Here is a 17,910-nt window from a genome sequence, read left to right on the forward strand (position 1 = left end):
TGTAAAATTTAGAAAGTGGTAATGGGGTTGCAAGAGATTGGATGTTCTCAGTTACCACAGCAGGTGCCGAGCCAAGCACTTCCAAGTCTTACTTGATAGGTATTATCCCATTTTATAAAACAAAAAAAACCAAGCCCGTTGCTGTCAAGTCAATTCTGACTCAGAGCAACCCTATAGGACAGAGTAGAGCTGCCCCATAGAGTTTCCAAGGAGCAGCTGGTGGATTCGAGCTGCTGACCGTTTGGTTAGCAACTTAAGCTCTTAACTACCTGAGACTTGGAAAGCTGCTTCAGCTTGCTAGGAGCACTTGGCTGGTGATCGGCAGAGCTGGGATGGGACCTGGTTCAGTCTGACCTTGAGGCCTGCGTTCATTTATCATCCCCTGATTAGTGACTGCGTCTGAAAGAACCTATAGTTTTAAGTGTTGGAGGTGCATAGATGAAAGAGCAAAATTCTGCTGACTTTAAGCAGAATTGTTTTCTAAATAAGTGCGGGAGAGAAATCAGATCCCTGTCCTTCTTCCTAGAGCCAGCGTTTCCCAAAGTGCGTTCCTGATCCACGAGTGATGTGTGAGGTTTTTTAAATAGGTCATAAATGGACATATTGTGAAAAATTAGGTATTGATCTTATCCTTTATGGATAAAAATTTAGCCCATCTAACCCATGATTTTATGATATTATGCTTAGAACAGACTAAATTTAAAAATTAATAGAGAAAAGTATTAAGGAAACTTGTGTAGATGCCACATGAGATATATAGCATAGCAGTTGAGAAACCAGGCTCTGGAGCCAGGCTGCTCTAACCACTAACGAGCTGTGTGACCTTGGGTAAGTTACATCAATTACCTGTGTCTCAGTTTCCTCATCTTTAAGATGGGAATGATGATAATAATACCAACCTCATAGAGTCGTTGTAAGGATTAATGAGTTAATACATAATAAACTGTTGGAAGAGTTAGTGGTATATATTAAATGCTCAATAAATGTTATGGTAAGGATGATGATGGTGATGGTAATGGTTATGATGATGATGGTGATGTGATAGTGATAATGGTGATGATGGTGATGATGGTGGTGATGATAATGGTGATGGCAGTGATGGTGATGATGGTGATAATGGTGATGATGATGGTGGTGATGGTGATGATAATGGTGATGGCAGTGATGGTGATGATGGTGATAATGGTGATGGCAGTGATGGTGATAATGGTGATGATGATGGTGGTGATGGTGATAATGGTGATGGCAGTGATGGTGATGATGGTGATAATGGTGATGATGATGGTGGTGATGGTGATAATGGTGATGGCAGTGATGGTGATGATGGTGATAATGGTGATGATGATGGTGGTGATGGTGATAATGGTGATGGCAGTGATGGTGATGATGGTGATAATGGTGATGATGATGGTGGTGATGGTGATAATGGTGATGGCAGTGATGGTGGTGATGGTGATAATGGTGATGATGATGGTGGTGATGGTGATAATGGTGATGGCAGTGATGGTGATGATGGTGATAATGGTGATGATGATGGTGGTGATGGTGATAATGGTGATGGCAGTGATGGTGATGATGGTGATAATGGTGATGATGGTGCTGATAATGGTGATGATGATGGTGGTGATGATAATGGTGACCGCAGTGATGGTGATGATGATGGTGATAATGGTGATGGCAGTGATGGTGATGATGGTGATGATGGTGATAATGGTGATGATGATGGTGGTGATGGTGATAATGGTGATGATGATGGTGGTGATGGTGATAATGGTGATGGCAGTGATGGTGATGATGGTGATAATGGTGATGATGGTGCTGATAATGGTGATGATGATGGTGGTGATGATAATGGTGACCGCAGTGATGGTGATGATGGTGATAATGGTGATGGCAGTGATGGTGATGATGGTGATAATGGTGATGATGATGGTGGTGATGGTGATAATGGTGATGGCAGTGATGGTGATAATGGTGATGATGATGGTGGTGATGGTGATAATGGTGATGGCAGTGATGGTGATGATGGTGATAATGGTGATGATGATGGTGGTGATGGTGATAATGGTGATGGCAGTGATGGTGATGATGGTGATAATGGTGATGATGGTGCTGATAATGGTGATGATGATGGTGGTGATGATAATGGTGACCGCAGTGATGGTGATGATGATGGTGATAATGGTGATGATAATGGTGACAGCAATGATGGTGATAAGGTGATGATGATGGTGATAATGGTGATGATAATGGTGATGGCAATGATGGTGATGATGATGGAGAAAAAATGAGAAAAAAATCTTGAAAAATGGTATACACTTGATTAACATTTTGGAAACAACTCTTAGAGAATCAAGTAGCATTTCAAATGTAAGAAGGTTAGACAGGTAGGAGGCCAGGAGGGGCTCCATCCTCCAGGTGAGAAGCAGCATAAGCTAGCTTCTTCCTGTTCCCAGATCTGAACCTCTCCTGAGAGAGGCAGCACCCCCCATCAGGGGTCAGAATGGCAGCTGAGTAGCTGCAGTAGCCCCTCCCCGCCCATGACATTGAACTAATCTTCAGACCCAAATCTCCCTTGATGTATAAGCAGGCAACCGTTTAACCAGAAGTTGGCAACTGTGCTGAGAGCCTGGCCAGAAAACTCCTCCAGGCAAATCTGCTTTCAGGAGGCCCTTTGGTGCCAAATAGCTTATCGAGAGAAGGGCTCTCTCCCCGGCTGTCTTGTGGCACCATGATTGATGTGAGGAGATAATTAATATCTCATCTCCAATGGGGAAAGCAGATTGCATTTCCCTTTAAGCCCAACCAGTGAGTTTATCACTGTTTGCATGTTCACTTTATTTAATCCAATTATGGCAGCCCCATCAAAATAAAGCTTAGCATTGTGCAGGCACCCACACAGACTCATGTGCGCACCCTCCCTTGGCCTTAGCATGTGTTTGGAGGTCAACTTGGCAACTTCTCTTTTTTAAAAACAACACACATACAAGTTAGACAAAAAAAAAAACTAGAAGGAAAACATGTTCACAGTGTCACCTCTGAGTGGTAGAGGTATGATTTTTATTTTCGTCTTTATATTGTTTTGTGTATTTATGTTCCAACCGTCTTATGAAGGATATGCATTATTTTTATAATTAGAACAAAGGGTGATAAACATTGTTTTTTTAAAAATATATGAAATGTGGAAGCCAATTAGCCTTCAGCAGACCTTCAGCAAGTTCTCAGAGGTACAAGATGATTTGGGGGCCATGAGTCATGATTTAGGGTCTCACATAAAGTGATGAACATAGGCCACCAAGCCCAGGGACTCCAAGTCCCAGGATTAGGGCCCCTGACTCTGCATTTCTTCGCGGGTTTCTTTTCCTTGCCTCCTTGAATGTCAAACCCAAGTCAACTTTCTCCACATGGGGGCAGTAATAATAGTTATCCATGGAGGATCTGGAGTCCCTAGGTGATGCAAATGGCTAACATGGTTGGGTGGTAACCAAAAGGTTGGCAGTGCAAGTCCACCCAGAGGTACCTAGGAAGAAAGGCCTGGCGATCTACTTCCAAAAAGGCAGCCATTGAAAACCCCATGGAGCACAATACTCTCTGACACACATGGTGTCACCATGAATTAGAGTTGACTCAATGACAACTAGTAACAATAAAAAAAAAAAAAAGGAGGGTTTACTGTGTGCCAGGGCCTGTTCTAAATACCTTATAAATAGTAACTCTTTTCTATACTTTTAGTATACATTTTCTCAATCTTCATCATACCCTGTGAGGGTTCATTTTACAAATGAAGCAGCAGAAACATAGAGAGGTTAAGTAGTTTTCCCAAGGCCACACAGCTGGTTAGTGGCAAAGATGGGATTCAGACCTTGGCACAATAACTCCGTGATGTAAGTATACTTATTATCACACCCATTTTCCAGGTGGAGAAACTGAGGGCTAGAAAGATTAAACAGCATATAGCTTGTAAGTGGGGTAATAGACTTGAGCCCAGACAGTCTGGTTCTGGAGTCTGGGCTCTTAACCATTGTGCCAAAGGGGTCATTGTGGACCTTCCTACCTTGTCCCTTCCACTAGCCAGGGCAGAGCCTACCTGTCCTGCAGGTGGGTTGCTCTGAAGTGAGGTAGTGAAGCTGAACATTCCCATCTAGCTCGCTCATTCCAGCCTCTTTACCTCTTTCCCTGTACCCAGGCCCATGCACCTGCTGCTGCTTTCACTTCTAAAGCTCTTCCCCCGAATCTTCAAATGACCGGTTCCTTCTCTTTGAGCTTACATGCCACCTCCTCAGCGAAGCCTTCCCCGGCAATCTTCCCTAAGTCCCTGTCTCTTCTTTTGTGCCATCGTTTTTTCCTTCGTGGAACTTATCATATTGTGTAATTATATATTTAAGTGTTTTGTGTTTATTCCCGTCCACTTATTTATTCAAGAGAGTGGTATTATAGCCTTGTATCTGAGAGTGCAGACTCTAGAGCCCAACTGCTGAGGTTTGAATCCCATCCTTTCCACTAACCACCTGTGTGGCTTGGGAAAATTACTTAACCTCTCTGTGTCTTTGTTCTTTCATTTGTAGAATGAACCCTCCTGGGATGTGATGAATAGTAAATGAGGAAATGTATACTAAGTGTGTGGAACATGGTCTAAAGCATAGCCTATCCTTATTATGCTTATTCCAAAGCATAAATCAAAACCGCATTGCTCTCGGGTCAGTTCTGACTCGTGGCAGCCCCATGTGTTACACAGTAGAACTGCTCCATAGGATTTTCTTGGCTAATTTTCATAGAAGCACATAGCCAGGCCTTTCTTCCACAGAGCAGCTGGGTGGGTTCAAACTGCCAACCTTCAGGTTAGTGTAAACCATTTGCACCACTTAGGGACCTAAAGCATAGTAAGTGTTTATAGCAAGTGGTCAATAAATGGTAGTTATTATTACTTCCAGGAGCCCTGGTGGCACGTTGGTTTAAGTGCTCAGTTGATAAAGGAAAGGTTGGCAGTTGGAACCTACCAGTGGCTCTGTGGGAGAAAAGACCTGCCAGTCTGCCCCCATAAAGATTAAAGCCTAGGAAACCCTGTAGGGCAGTTCTACTCTGTGTTATAAGGCCACTCTCAGTCAGAATTGACCCTATAGCACACAACAACATTATTATTTCTGGCTTATTCCCTCTCCCTAGGAGGGGAGAAAGGCAGGGATTATGTCCATCTTATTCACAGTCAATTCTCAGCACATAATAAACCAGGGCCTGGATTATAGAAGGTGCTCTCTGGAGCTACTGAATGAGTGAATGACACCAGCCAAGGTCAGGGAGAGGCACACCCCACCCTAGGCCTGAGAAACGGCCAGCAAGGCTCCCCTGGAGCTGCCAAACTCTGAACTCAGTGAGCTGAGTCCTCTCTGTTCTCATAGTTTGTAAAGATGGGAGGGTTTTCTGTCCATGATGTTTGACCACTGTTAGAAGAATGACCATGACACTTGTCATCACCACTGCCATAGCCATATAGGTCCTATTTGACCAAAATAGTTGCAGTAGACGGGGTTCAGTGATGGCTTTGGGCTTCTGTCCTTGGTGCTGAAATATCATTGCCTTACAGGACATGGGGGTTTCTCCTTAGTCCTGCACATGTCCTTCATCCAGATCTTATGGGAGAGAATCCATTGTGTTTCTAGCTTGATGAAGGAAAAATGCTAAGAATCCTCGTGGACATTTATGGAGCATTTACTATGTGCTAGGTGATGTCCAAGGAACCCTAGTGGCAGAGTGGTTAAATGCTTGGCTGCTAACCAAAAGTTCAGCAGTTCGAATCGACTAGCCACTTCAGAGGAGAAAGATGTGGCAGCCTGTTCCTGTAAAGATTACAACCTTGGAAACCTTATGGGGCAGCTCTCCTCTGCCCTGTAAGGTTGTTGTGAGTTGGAATCGACTCGACAGCAATGGGTTTGGTTTTTTGCTTAAACACTGTGCTAAGCTCTTTAAATATATAATCTCATTTAAACTCTGGCACCAACTCTGTGAGGCTGGTATTATTTTCCATTTGAGAAACTGAGGCATTGTGTGATTAGGTTGCTCAAGGTTAATAGCAGACCCAGGATTTGGACCAAGTAGCATGGCTCCAGAGCCCTCAGCTTAGCACTGCCCCACATTACTGTAACACATAGGCTGCTCACACAGGTGGCTGACTTCATGCATTGTGGGTTTCAGGCTTTATTTCCCACCTGTGCTTTTGCCTAAAACATTTATGCAAAGGAGCAATTTGGGTGGAGGGGACAGGTCACTGGACAGGACACCAGGAGAAGGAGAGAATTTTTTTCTCCGGGCTCTGTGACTTTTTCTCTGTGTTGAACTTGGTTTTTGTTGTTGTTTTTAATTTGTAGAATGAGTTCTAGTCTAGTTGATCACTAAGATTTCTTCCTGCTCAAGCATCCTGTAAAATCTGAGAGGCAGAGGTCTTCCATTTAGAAATTGTAGGACAAGACAGTGCAGGAGTGATTGCACACTCAATGAACATGCCATGATTGTGTTGTTTTTGTTGGGTGCCATAGAGTCTATTCCAATCCATAGTGACCCCATGTGACAGAGTAGAACTGCCACATAGGGGTTTTGGGGATATAATCTTTATGGGAGCAGATCAACAGGTCTTTCTCTCATGGAGCTGCTGGGTGGGTTCAGACCATCAGCCTTTCAAGTGCTTAACCATTGCACCACCAGGATTCCTGCCAAAATTGTAGCCATGGAATTAACTGAATTGAGAAGTTTCTTTATTGTATCCCTTTTCTGAGATATTTCCAGAGACTACAGATGATTTTTAATGAACCTCTTCTCCCACAGGGGAGAATCAGGACCCCTCCCCACTCTCCATCTGATTTACTCTGACACTGAGCTGAGTAGATGTGGTCCCTGTGATGTCCCAATAGAATTAGAGTCAAATACCATTATGTATTTTCAATTGCCTCATATGCATGCAAAAGTTGGACAATGAATAAGGAAGACCAAAAAAGAACTGATGCCCTTGAATCATGATGCTGGTGAAGAATATTGACTATACCATAGACTGCCAGAAGAACGAACAAATCTGCCTTGGAAGAAGTACAGCCAGAATGCTACTTAGAGGCAAGGATGGCCAGACTTTGGCTCGCTTACTTTGGACATGTTATCAGGAGAGACCAGTCCCTGGAGAAGGACCTCATGCTTGGTAAAGTAGAGGGTCAGTGAGAAAGAGGATAACCCTCAACAAGATGGATTGACACAGTGGCTACAACAATGGACTCAAACATAGCAGTGATTGTGAGAATGGCACAGGACCAGGTAGTGTTTTATCTTGTTGTACATGGGGTCGCTATGAGTCAGAACTTAGTCAATGGCACCTCACAACAACACTATTTTGTCACATATTTTGCCACCAAAGAAAAATCTCAGAAAGGCAACCGCCCGTGCCTCAGAGGCCAGGAAGTAAGACTGGATGCAAATAATTCCATGTGGGACCGTATATAGCCTGTTCAGAAGACAGAAGTCCTTGTGAGGTCTGAAAAAAAGCCTCTTCCAAGATCAACAATGAAACCTTTACCCTTGGTTCTCCCTCACTTCTGAGAAATGTCTTTTTGAGGCAATAGAAGACTCGGGTGCTAATCAAAAAGGTTGGCAGTTGGAATCCACCAGCCGCTCCTTGGAAGCCCTAAGGGGGAGTTGGAATAGACTCAATGGCCATGGGTTTAGACTTCTTAGAGCTTTTATTCAGAGGGACAGACTAAGAGCGGCAGAGTAGTTAGGAGCTTGCATTGGATTCAGTCATACCTAGATTGAAGCCCACGACTTCCAGCTCTGTGACTTTGGGGACACTACTAAACCTTTCTGAGATTCAGTTCCTACATCTGTCAAGAATCCGATGCCTGATTAACTAATGGTTATTACTTCCTGTTCTTCTGGCAGTCCATGGTACTTTCGGTATTCTTTGCCGACACCACAATTCAGAGGCATCAATTCTTCGGTCTTCCATACTCATTTTCCAGCTTTCTCATGCATATGAGGTGATTGAAAATACTATGGCTTGGGTCAGGCACACCTTAGTTCTCAAAGTGACATCTTTGCCTTTTAAGACTTTATAGAGGTCTTTGAACATGTTGGAAGCCCTGGTCACATGGTAGTCAAGAGCTAATGGCTGCTAACCAAAAGGTCAGCAGTTTGAATCCACCAGGTGCACCTTGGAAACTCTATGGAACAGTTGTACTCTGTCCTGTAAGGTTGCTATGAGTTGGAATTGACTGAACAGCAATGGGTTTGGGGTTTGTTTTTTTTTTTTTTTTTTTTGGACATAGTATCGGGAGGGACCAGTACCTGGAGAAGGACATCATGCTTGGTAAAGTACAGGGTCACTGAAAAAGAGGAAGACCATCAACAACATAGATTGACACAGTGGCTGCAACAATGGGCTCAAGCATAACAACGATTGTGAGGATGGTGCAGGACTGGGCAGTGTTTAGCTCTGTTATACATAGGGTGTTATGAGTCAGAACCAACTCAACAGCACCTAACAACAGCAACATTACTTCCTGACTGCCAGACTTTGTTCATTAACTCAGTAAATATTTATTGAGCACCAGCTGTTTGCTAGGCACTGTTCTTTAGGCATTAGGCATACAGCAGTGAACGAAATAGGTTTAAAAAATCTCTGCCCCCTTGGAGCTTAAATTTAGTAAGAATAACAGACAATAAGCAAAATAAATACCTAGTATATTAAATTGTTGTTATTGCTAGTTGCATTGAGCTGATTCTGACTGATGGCAACCCATGTGTGCAGAGTAGAACTGCTTCATAGGGTTTTCAAGGCTGTGACCTTTTAAAAGTAGATTGCTAGGCCTTTTTTCCGAGATGTGTCTGGGTGGGTTCAAACTGACAGCCTTTCAGCTAGTAGTTCTATGCCTAACCATTTGCACCACCCATGGACTCCGTATATTAAATTAGGAAGTGGAACACGCTATGGAGAAAAATAAGTCAAGAAAGGAGGACCAGCAATGCCAGGGATGAAGGAGGGACGTCATCACTGTGTAAGAAGGAGTCGACCGTTGGCTGGTACAGTGCTTACTAAACACTTTGCAAGGCCTTTTGATAAGCATCATCCATCATACTCTAGCTGATTTGGCAGGTTGTCAGGACAGGAGTCACGGGGTTCATCTTACACTGGCATTCAGAGGTTAGGACAGCCCACATCTCCCAACCAGTGAACACAGAGACAACTCTAGAACCCAGATCCGCTCAGTTCTGCTCTGGTGACACCTGTCAACTCAGTTGCCTCAGGTAACCAAGCCGACAGGTAAAGAAATTGCAGGAAGGAGACTGTCATGGGTCACCTTCTGGGTGGTGGGCCCATTGTTCGCCCTCAGGTGAGAAAGCCCTGCACCCTTTATTGGTGAGCCAGCATTTATGAAAAGACACACCCAAGTGTTTACTGATTCACCTTGGTTTCCAACCTTTACCTCCTTAAGGTAAAGTGCACCAAAACCAAGCAAGACCCCTTTGCTGTTGAATCGATTCTGATTCATAACAACCCTATAGGACAGAGTAGAAGTGCCCCGTAGGGTTTCCAAGGCTGTCATCTTTATGGAAGATTCTTCTACGGAGCGACTGGTGGGTTTGAACCACCAAGTTTTTGGTTAGTGCACAGGGCTGGAAAAACCAAGCCCTTGCCCAAACAGTGATTCCTTTCCCCTGGCGGACACCCCTGACAAGCCCAGACCCTGGGTCTCTGCCACCTTCTCCCAGCCTAGACCTAAGTTCCCTGTAACCCATCTTACCTCAAAAGCATTCCTAAGACCTGGGGAATTGGTTGTCTCTATTTACCCATAATTAACCCAAGACTGTGTTTGCAGCTCATCGGTTTTTGAATGCAGTAAATACAGCAGCCAATCTCCCAACCCCATGAATATTTCATTTCAGAGATTACTGCATAAATATTGTATTTGGATATTATGGTCTGGGACACCGCATTAAAATTGCAAGACGATGCTATTATCCCATATAATGGAACATGAAATTAAAAAGCTGGTCCATGGAAAGAAAAAATCTTGCAAATTCTCTCACTTGTATTTATCTTCTCTCTCTGGTTAGTCTGGCTAGCATGTAAGTTTTGAGACACATTATTTAAAATTCCAGGTTTTAAGCATGGGTTAAGTGCACCCACTGGACATGATTCTGTAGTTAGCACCTGTCAGAGTCAAGTTAGGATTTTGTTTCCCTAAGCTCAGGGGCTTTCTTTAATGGGCCAGTTAGGGCCAGTTTCATTTCAGCAGGGTAGAAGTGTGAGTATAATGAAAAGCCTTCCCTAAGTCACTCCCCAGAGAGAACATGGCTTTGCTAATGAACTTCTTCTGGGTTTTTACATGGAAAGAACAAGCCCGGGGATATGGGACACCTGGGTCTTCTGATTGGCTTCTGACCTTGACTCCTGTGTCTGGGCTTCCGTATACTCATACATAATGCCCACCCCACACCCTCTTGTTGGGTATAACAGTTGCTTATAGTACGTGACAGCTGAAAAGTATCTCAGAGAGGACCTAGGAAGAAAGGCCTGGTGATCTAATTCTGAAAATCAGCCAGTGAAAATCCTATAGATCCCAACGGTCTGATCCACAACCATTCATGGGAACGGCGCAGGACCAGGCAGTGTTTTGTTCTGTTGTCCATGGGCTTGCCTGAGTCGAGGGCCACCTCGATGGCAGCTAACGACAACAATTCAGAGATATGATTGGTGGTCTGTGGGCTGGGTTGAGTCTAGAGATAAATTTGATTTAGCCAGAAGTGTTACAGAATTTGAGTGCCTTTCCGAACGTGCATTCTCCACGTGTCTGCTGACTCCATTACCATGCTTTACACAAGTAGAATATCTGTTCGAGCTGTAGAAGTGTTTTACAATGCAGACCTAGTCCAACTCTGTCATTTTACCAAGCAGGAAGCTGAGACTCAGGGAGGACTGATCACTAATGGAAGCCGTATGGCTGATTCACGGGAGAACCCACTGCAATGCAGGTGGAAAACACATTGAGTAGAATTAAGATGCTGCCAGCATTGGCATCACCATTTTTTATCACACCATCATCAATTTTGTGAAGGGTTAAGCTTACTGCATCATTATCTTCCTCAATGAGTGGCCAATAGGGAGGGGCAGGTCTTCTGCTCAGGCAGAACAAAGTGCTAAAGATATGGGTTTATTAGTGAGCTTTCACCCAGTCCCCGCCAGCAGATGCCCATGGATTCCGAGCACTGGGAGTTCTTTCTGGAATTCAGCACGACCAGCAGGGTGGGACCGTTGCCACCCTCTACACCCTGAAGCCTGGTCATTACAATAGACCTTTGCTGAGTAGCTGCTTGCACGGCTCTAGGGACTGTAAGAGGAGGCGGAAGGGAGAAGGCAGAGTCCATTCCAGTGAGAAGAGGGTCTACCTGGGAGGGTCTATCTGGGAGGAGACCAGTTAACTCTAATCTGGAGAAGAGTGATGAATCTACCATGGAGGTACAAAGAACTCCAAATCCCCAGTGGAGAGGGGAGGTGGCATTTATATGCCACAGTCGTGGCTACCTGCTCATGGCTGGCACCTAAGAACAGTCCCACCCGCCATGGTAGTGGTGAAGTTGAAATTATTCTGGCATGTATTAGTGAGGACTGTTTGGATTGCAAGTGACAGAATCCCACCTCAAAATGTCCTAAGCCAGTAACTGACAAGTCTAGGGGTAGGTCAGGCACAGCACAATCCGGTATCTCAAGCAAAGTCATCAAGACAGTCTGGCACTATCACTTTCTCTTTTCTTTCTTTTCTGTGTTATCATCTTTATCAGACAACTCCACACTCATGGTGACAAGATGGTGAGCAACAGCTCTAGGCTTACATTCTCCCAGCCAGAAATCCCACAGGAAAGACCTCCTTCACAGTAGTTCCATAAAAACAAGACCATTATCAATCTCAGCTTGACTTGCTCACCCATCCCTAAACCAATCATGGCGGCCAGGCAGATGGAGTACTCTCATGGACTCGGCCTAAGTTTTGTTCCCACTCCCGGTACTGGGGATGAGGTGCAAACCTCAGCGATGTGAAGGTTGGAGAAGACTGACTGTCCCAAGTAAACCCCGAGTGTGTTTCCAAGAAAAGTGAGGAATGGGTGCTAGGTAGCCAAAACAACATATGACCACCACAAACTGTGTCTACAGCCCAGAGTGACCTCCTGCTTAAGTCATGCTGGTCTGCTCTCCTGGCTTCACACCTTTGGTTAGGCTATTCCTGGGTCTAGAATCTCCACGTCCTCTTCTTCATTCAGCTTTCACCACCAACTCAGGTCCTGTCTCTTCTATCATCTCCTTCCTCACCCTGACCACCAAACCCATGGTGTCCCCAGCTTCTTTGACCTTGCTCTATTATATATCTTTCTGGAAGTTCCTTGAAACTCCTTTAAACCATGATTCTTTGTGCCTATATGATGTTTCCCGAGTTCCTGTAAGGAGGGGCTGTGGTTCATACCGCTTCCTGCCCTGTTCGTGACGAGGATCAGGATGGTAATGATGATGATGGCAACGATGACAACAATGATGATGAAGATGGTGATATTGATGATGTTGGTCATAATGGTGACAAGAGGTTGGAAGAAACCATAGTGGTATATGACTTACATCGGGACTGAGGAAGTAACTTTTGAACTGCAATCTAATGGATAAATTGGAGTTAATTAGCGGAGTTAGGGTATGGACAAGGGAAGAGCATTCTAGGCATGTACACAAGCCTTGACCAGAAGGCTTGGTACATGGCACATGGCAAGTGCTCAGTAAGTGATATGATTGCCATGACAGTGGCGGGCCCTTCTCTCAGGGCACCTTTGGGCAAAGGGCTACTTTGTCTCTCCCAGGTTTATCCGAAAACAAGGCCTGGACCGGCTCTTCCTGGAGTGTGATGCCCATATGTGGCGCCTGGGGGACCGACGGATCCCAGAGGGCATTGCCGTGGATGGCGGCTCCGATTGGTTCCTGCTGAACAGGAAGTTTGTAGAATACGTGACATTTTCCACAGACGATCTGGTGACCAAGATGAAGCAGTTCTACTCCTACACTCTACTTCCTGCCGAGGTGAGTGTCCTGAGAAAGGTAGGGGTGGGCTGCAGCCTTTGGAATGAAGTGGCTGCTGAAGCCTTGGCAGAGTGCTCCTGTGCCCACATGCACAGTCCCCTGGACATCCCGCTACAGAGGGGAGCTACGACGGCATTGCATGGCCTCCTGTGGTCTGCACAGAGGTGGCATGGGGCAGACCCACAGTGTTGCTAGCAGCAATCCACACAGCACCTGTGTACAAGGTAGAAAAGGCAGTCCTTCCTAAAGATCCTAACACCTGTTAGTCATGAAATCATCACGACATACTGACTTTGTTAGAATAAGACAGTTTACAGCCATTTGCCTAAAAACTATCACAAAAAAAAGTCAGACATCTACAATGATGATAGGACTCCCTAGATTGTGTAGTGCATGACCTGCACAACTGTACAGGCCAGCCCTGTCAGGACACACCCACATCAGCTTCAGTCACCAATCATGTAATAACCACCTTTCAACACCAGGAACCCTCTCCCCATTTTGAATATGGTTTTTTGATTCCTTGACAGGAGACAGTGTCAGCTTCAGAAGTCACACCCTAGAAATCCTGGTGATCCCAGGACTTCCACTGGGCCAGCCCTAGCTCCATGTGGCCAGGTGCACAGGGACTCAGCCCTTCCCCTTTGGCTCCCAGAAGCATTTGAAAAGCTCAGGGGAGCCCGTTACCACTTCTCAGATCCCAGGGTGGGAAGCCCTGTTGTGTAAGATGGCAAACTCTCCTAAAACACCCACCGTCGTCGAGAAATGGGGAGGGGTCCCATTCTGAAGTGTTGGGTTGGACACACCAGCTGCCTCGTCAAACCTGGGCTGAGGGATTCTCAGTTCACCTTCCCGACACCCAGCTTCCTTTCATCCCAGTTTCCAACTCTACAGCACTGGAGAGCTGGTTCCGTTTCTTTTGAGCCTGTGACGCCACCCATGAGTGGTCCACTGTCCCTTCCTGGTCGTGCCCCCAGCACTGGACTCCCCCAGCCGCAGTCCAGAGATGACACTGCATCTCACCCAGCAGTGTCTGGGGCAGCACCCAGCTCTGGGACCTGACTGCCTGTGTCACCCCCATCTGCTGATGGGCTTGTCCTCACCGGGCCAGGTTTCCTGTTCTGCGCACATGCTAAGTAATCAGCTTTTAATCTCACTGCAGTGAAAATCGCCCTTTCTCTCAGTTCTGCTCACCTCCTCATCTACTATCTTACAGGGAATTTCTGTGCCATTAGGAAAGGACACAGGGCAATCAGTAATTGATATTTGTCCCCATGCTTGATGGAGAATATGTGCCTCTGTGGGCTTGTAAACAATTCAAGCTTAAAATCCTGATTCCTCAGCGTCACAGGAAGGTCATTGGGAGATGGTGGGTGGAGCCTTATGGGACCCACCCACCCATTTAGGAGAAGTTGTTTGGGAGTTTGTTTTTTTTAATGAAGATGCCCCCACCTCTGATGGTCAGTACTGGACAATGCTCCATGTCACTCCCTGCCACAACACACACAAGCGTACTGTATTTTTTACGCAAATAATGCACGTGTTATACATTCTTTTGCCAGCTGTACTCTCTCTCCCCTCGTATTTTCATAAGCATGCTATGCTAATTTTTTTGCATGTTGCTATAAAAAATTAGCATAGTGTGCTTATGAAAATACTTGGGGGCTCCATTGGCAAGAAAATGTATAACACGTGTTATTTGTGTAAAAATATGATATGCACTCAATATCTCTGGCAGGTCCCACCTCTTCCATTCCAGCATCTCTGTCTTGTCTTCCTGTCTCCCAAACCCTCTCCCCCTCAGGCACTAGTTAGAAGAAACCTGAAGGCTGTGCCCATGAATTTATGACAGGCAGACCGGTCTCCCACACTATTTCCCCAGGGGGAGGGAACCGTTGTCTGAGATTGTTACAATGTTGTTGTTAGTTGCCTTTAGTCTGCTTTCACTCACAGGCAACCTTACGTATAACAGAATCAGATGGTGCCTGGTCATATGCCATCATCAGGATCTTTGGGATGTTTGAGCCCATTGTTGTGGCCATTATGTCAGTCCATCTCATTAAGGGTCTTCCTTGCCTTCAGTGGCCTTCCACTTTCCCAAACATGATGTCCTTCTCCAGTGATCAGTCCCTCCTGATAACGCATACGAAGTCAGCGAGTCAAAGTCTTGGATGACATTCTGTGGTGATCTGTAGGGTTTTCATAGGCTCATTTTCAGAAGTAGATTGCCAGGCCTTTCTTTCTGGTCTGGAACCTCTGCTGACAACTGCTCACCATGAGTGACCCTGCTGGTATTTGAAATACTGGCGGCATAGCATCTAACATTGTAGCAACAAGCAAGCCACCACAGTATGACAGCTGACAGTCCGGTGGTGGAGATTGTTATAAAACAGTAACCAGTTAGAAGCGTGTCTCTCTCTCGTTCTCTCAGCAGCTCCAACCATGGCCTTTCATTTCACTCCCAACATCGCTTCATTCTCAGATTCCTAGGAGAGGTTAGCCAAGAGTCCTAGGATTGGGAAAACAATGGTGCCTGACCAGTACCGTGGACAACAAGCCCCGTCTGCCAGATGTGGTCACGCTCCATGAGTGGCTAATGCAAGAAGGTGCCTGAGTTGCCCTCCAGCCCCAGGCCAGATGCATCCATACATCTGGTCTCCCTTGCCACAGGGTGAGAGTCCAGAACATCTCTTTGTCATCAGGATGGGTTATCCTGAATCTCTTTGTTTCATATCTGGCCCTTTGCAAAACAAGAGTTCTTTTGGCCCAAAGTTTTCTGGAAAATTGTCCCCATGTTTCCCTCCGGTCCGCCTGTGTTGACATACCCTGAGGGAATTTTCCTGTCGGTTGAGCAGACAGAAGATGTCCTGGGTGAAGAGGGATGTCTTGAAACCAGATTGTAGACTGTAGGGGGAAGGACAACTTAGAGAAACACTCAGAGGAGTGGACTTGGAAGTAGCACGAAGCCACTCCGGATGAAACATTCGGCCGTACCCTGCGGTGGATTCCCAGGGAATGACCTGCCGCAGCCCACCAGGGAGGGTGGGGCAAGGTCTCAGGCCGGCCCCCTCTCTCCCCTACAGTCCTTCTTCCACACGGTCCTGGAGAACAGCCCCCACTGCGACACCATGGTGGACAACAACCTGCGCATCACAAACTGGAACCGCAAGCTGGGCTGCAAGTGCCAGTACAAGCACATTGTGGACTGGTGCGGCTGCTCCCCCAATGACTTCAAGCCGCAGGACTTCCACCGCTTCCAGGTGAGTGCAGCTGACCCTGCAAGCTTCTGCAGGCACCCAAGGCCAGGCCTGCGGGTCATCGTATCCCACGGTTCTCAACCCTAGCTGTGGATAACAGTAATATCTTCATCAACATAAACCAAAAACCAAACCCATTGCTATCGAGTCGATTCACGGTGACCCCAGAGTAGAATTGTGCCCCATAGGGTGTTCTTGGCTGTAATCTTCACAAAAGCAGTTCTCCAGGTCTTTCTTCCGTGGAGCCACTAAGTGGGTTTGAACCGCCAACCTTGAGATGGCTTGTCCAGTGTTAGTGAGCACACCAAGCCTATTCTAACCACTCCACCTGTATTGACTCGTCAACCCCAACAACAGCCTTACAAGGTAGGTATTATTATCATTATTGTTATTATTCCATCTTAGAGATGGGAAAACTGAGGCTCAGAAAGAGAAGTCAAACAACTTGTCCAAGGTGACACAGCAAGTAATGGCAACACCTTCTTTTCCACCCAACGTGTCTCTTTCCAGAGGCTGCGTTCAATCAGCACAAACTTGAGTAGATCTGGGGCGCTACTGACATCTGGGGCAGGATAATTCTTCATTAAGGAACCCTGGTGGTACAGTGGTTAACTGCTCGGCTGCTAACCGAAAGGTCAGCAGTTGGAACCCACCAGCCACTCCTTGGGACAAAGATGTGGCAGTGTGCTCCCTTGGAAACCCTGTGGGGCAGTTATCCCCTGTCCTATAGGATCTCTATGAGTCGGAATCCACTCAGTGGCAACAGATTTGATTCTGGTTAATTCCTTGCTGTTGTGGCTGCCCTGGGCATTGTAGGATGTTTAGCAGCATCCCTGGCCATCGCACTAGTTGCCAAGTTGTCATAGCACTTCCACCCCAGTAGTGAAACCAAAAGTATCTTCAGACATCAGCCAATATCCCCAAGGAGCAAACTCCTCACTGGCTGAGAACCCTTATCACCAGGGAGGTTCAGGCATTTGTATTTTTAATATATTACACTTGGAAGAATTCTGACGAGCAGCCCGGTTTGCACATCACAGCTCTCGGTGAACTTAGAGGATAACAAAGGGGAGAAATGTTCTTACCGGCCCCACTGTTTTTGCCAAGCCCAGCCATTCACAGTCCTGGGAGGAGCACTGGCGGGAGGGTGATACATGCTTGTCTGTTTCCATGGTTCCCGTGAGAGCCTCAGCCCCCAGGTCCTACCCAAGAGAGCAAACTCCCCACTCTGCGTGAGCACCATCCCCCACCAGCCAGGGCTGTGGATGGGAGGGCAGGAGGCTCTCTGAGCCTCTTCCTTTTCCCCGCTCCATGCCCAGGCCCCAGAGCACAAACAGAAGGCCAAAAAAAAAAAAAGGTTAAACAAATCACTCTGAGGTCAACAGAGCTGGCCCGTGGAGACGGCCTGCTGCTTCCCAAACGACTAGCACAGGGGGAAGGCAGGGAAAACAGTGCCAGGCTGGTAACTGGTCCCGGGGCACCCCTGTTGCTCACTCTGGCACATCCAGAGGAGGGCATGGCTGCCTGCACCAAGCTTTGGATCTCTTAGTCTGGCTACTCAAA

The 17,910-nt window shown here is 46.3% G+C and overlaps 1 protein-coding gene across 1 annotated transcript in view; it reads left to right on the plus strand.

The window, feature by feature from the left end:
• XYLT1 (xylosyltransferase 1) overlaps nt 1–17,910 on the plus strand; it is a 371,046-nt gene that overhangs the window by 314,082 nt on the left and 39,054 nt on the right. Inside the window, exons 7-8 of the mRNA XM_064295636.1 lie at nt 12,874–13,090; nt 16,174–16,350. Of these exons, the coding sequence (XP_064151706.1) occupies nt 12,874–13,090; nt 16,174–16,350 (394 nt within the window). The remainder of the gene's footprint in view (nt 1–12,873; nt 13,091–16,173; nt 16,351–17,910) is intronic.

Source organism: Loxodonta africana, chromosome 12 (genome assembly GCF_030014295.1).
Source record: "Loxodonta africana isolate mLoxAfr1 chromosome 12, mLoxAfr1.hap2, whole genome shotgun sequence".
Lineage (NCBI taxonomy): Eukaryota > Metazoa > Chordata > Mammalia > Proboscidea > Elephantidae > Loxodonta > Loxodonta africana.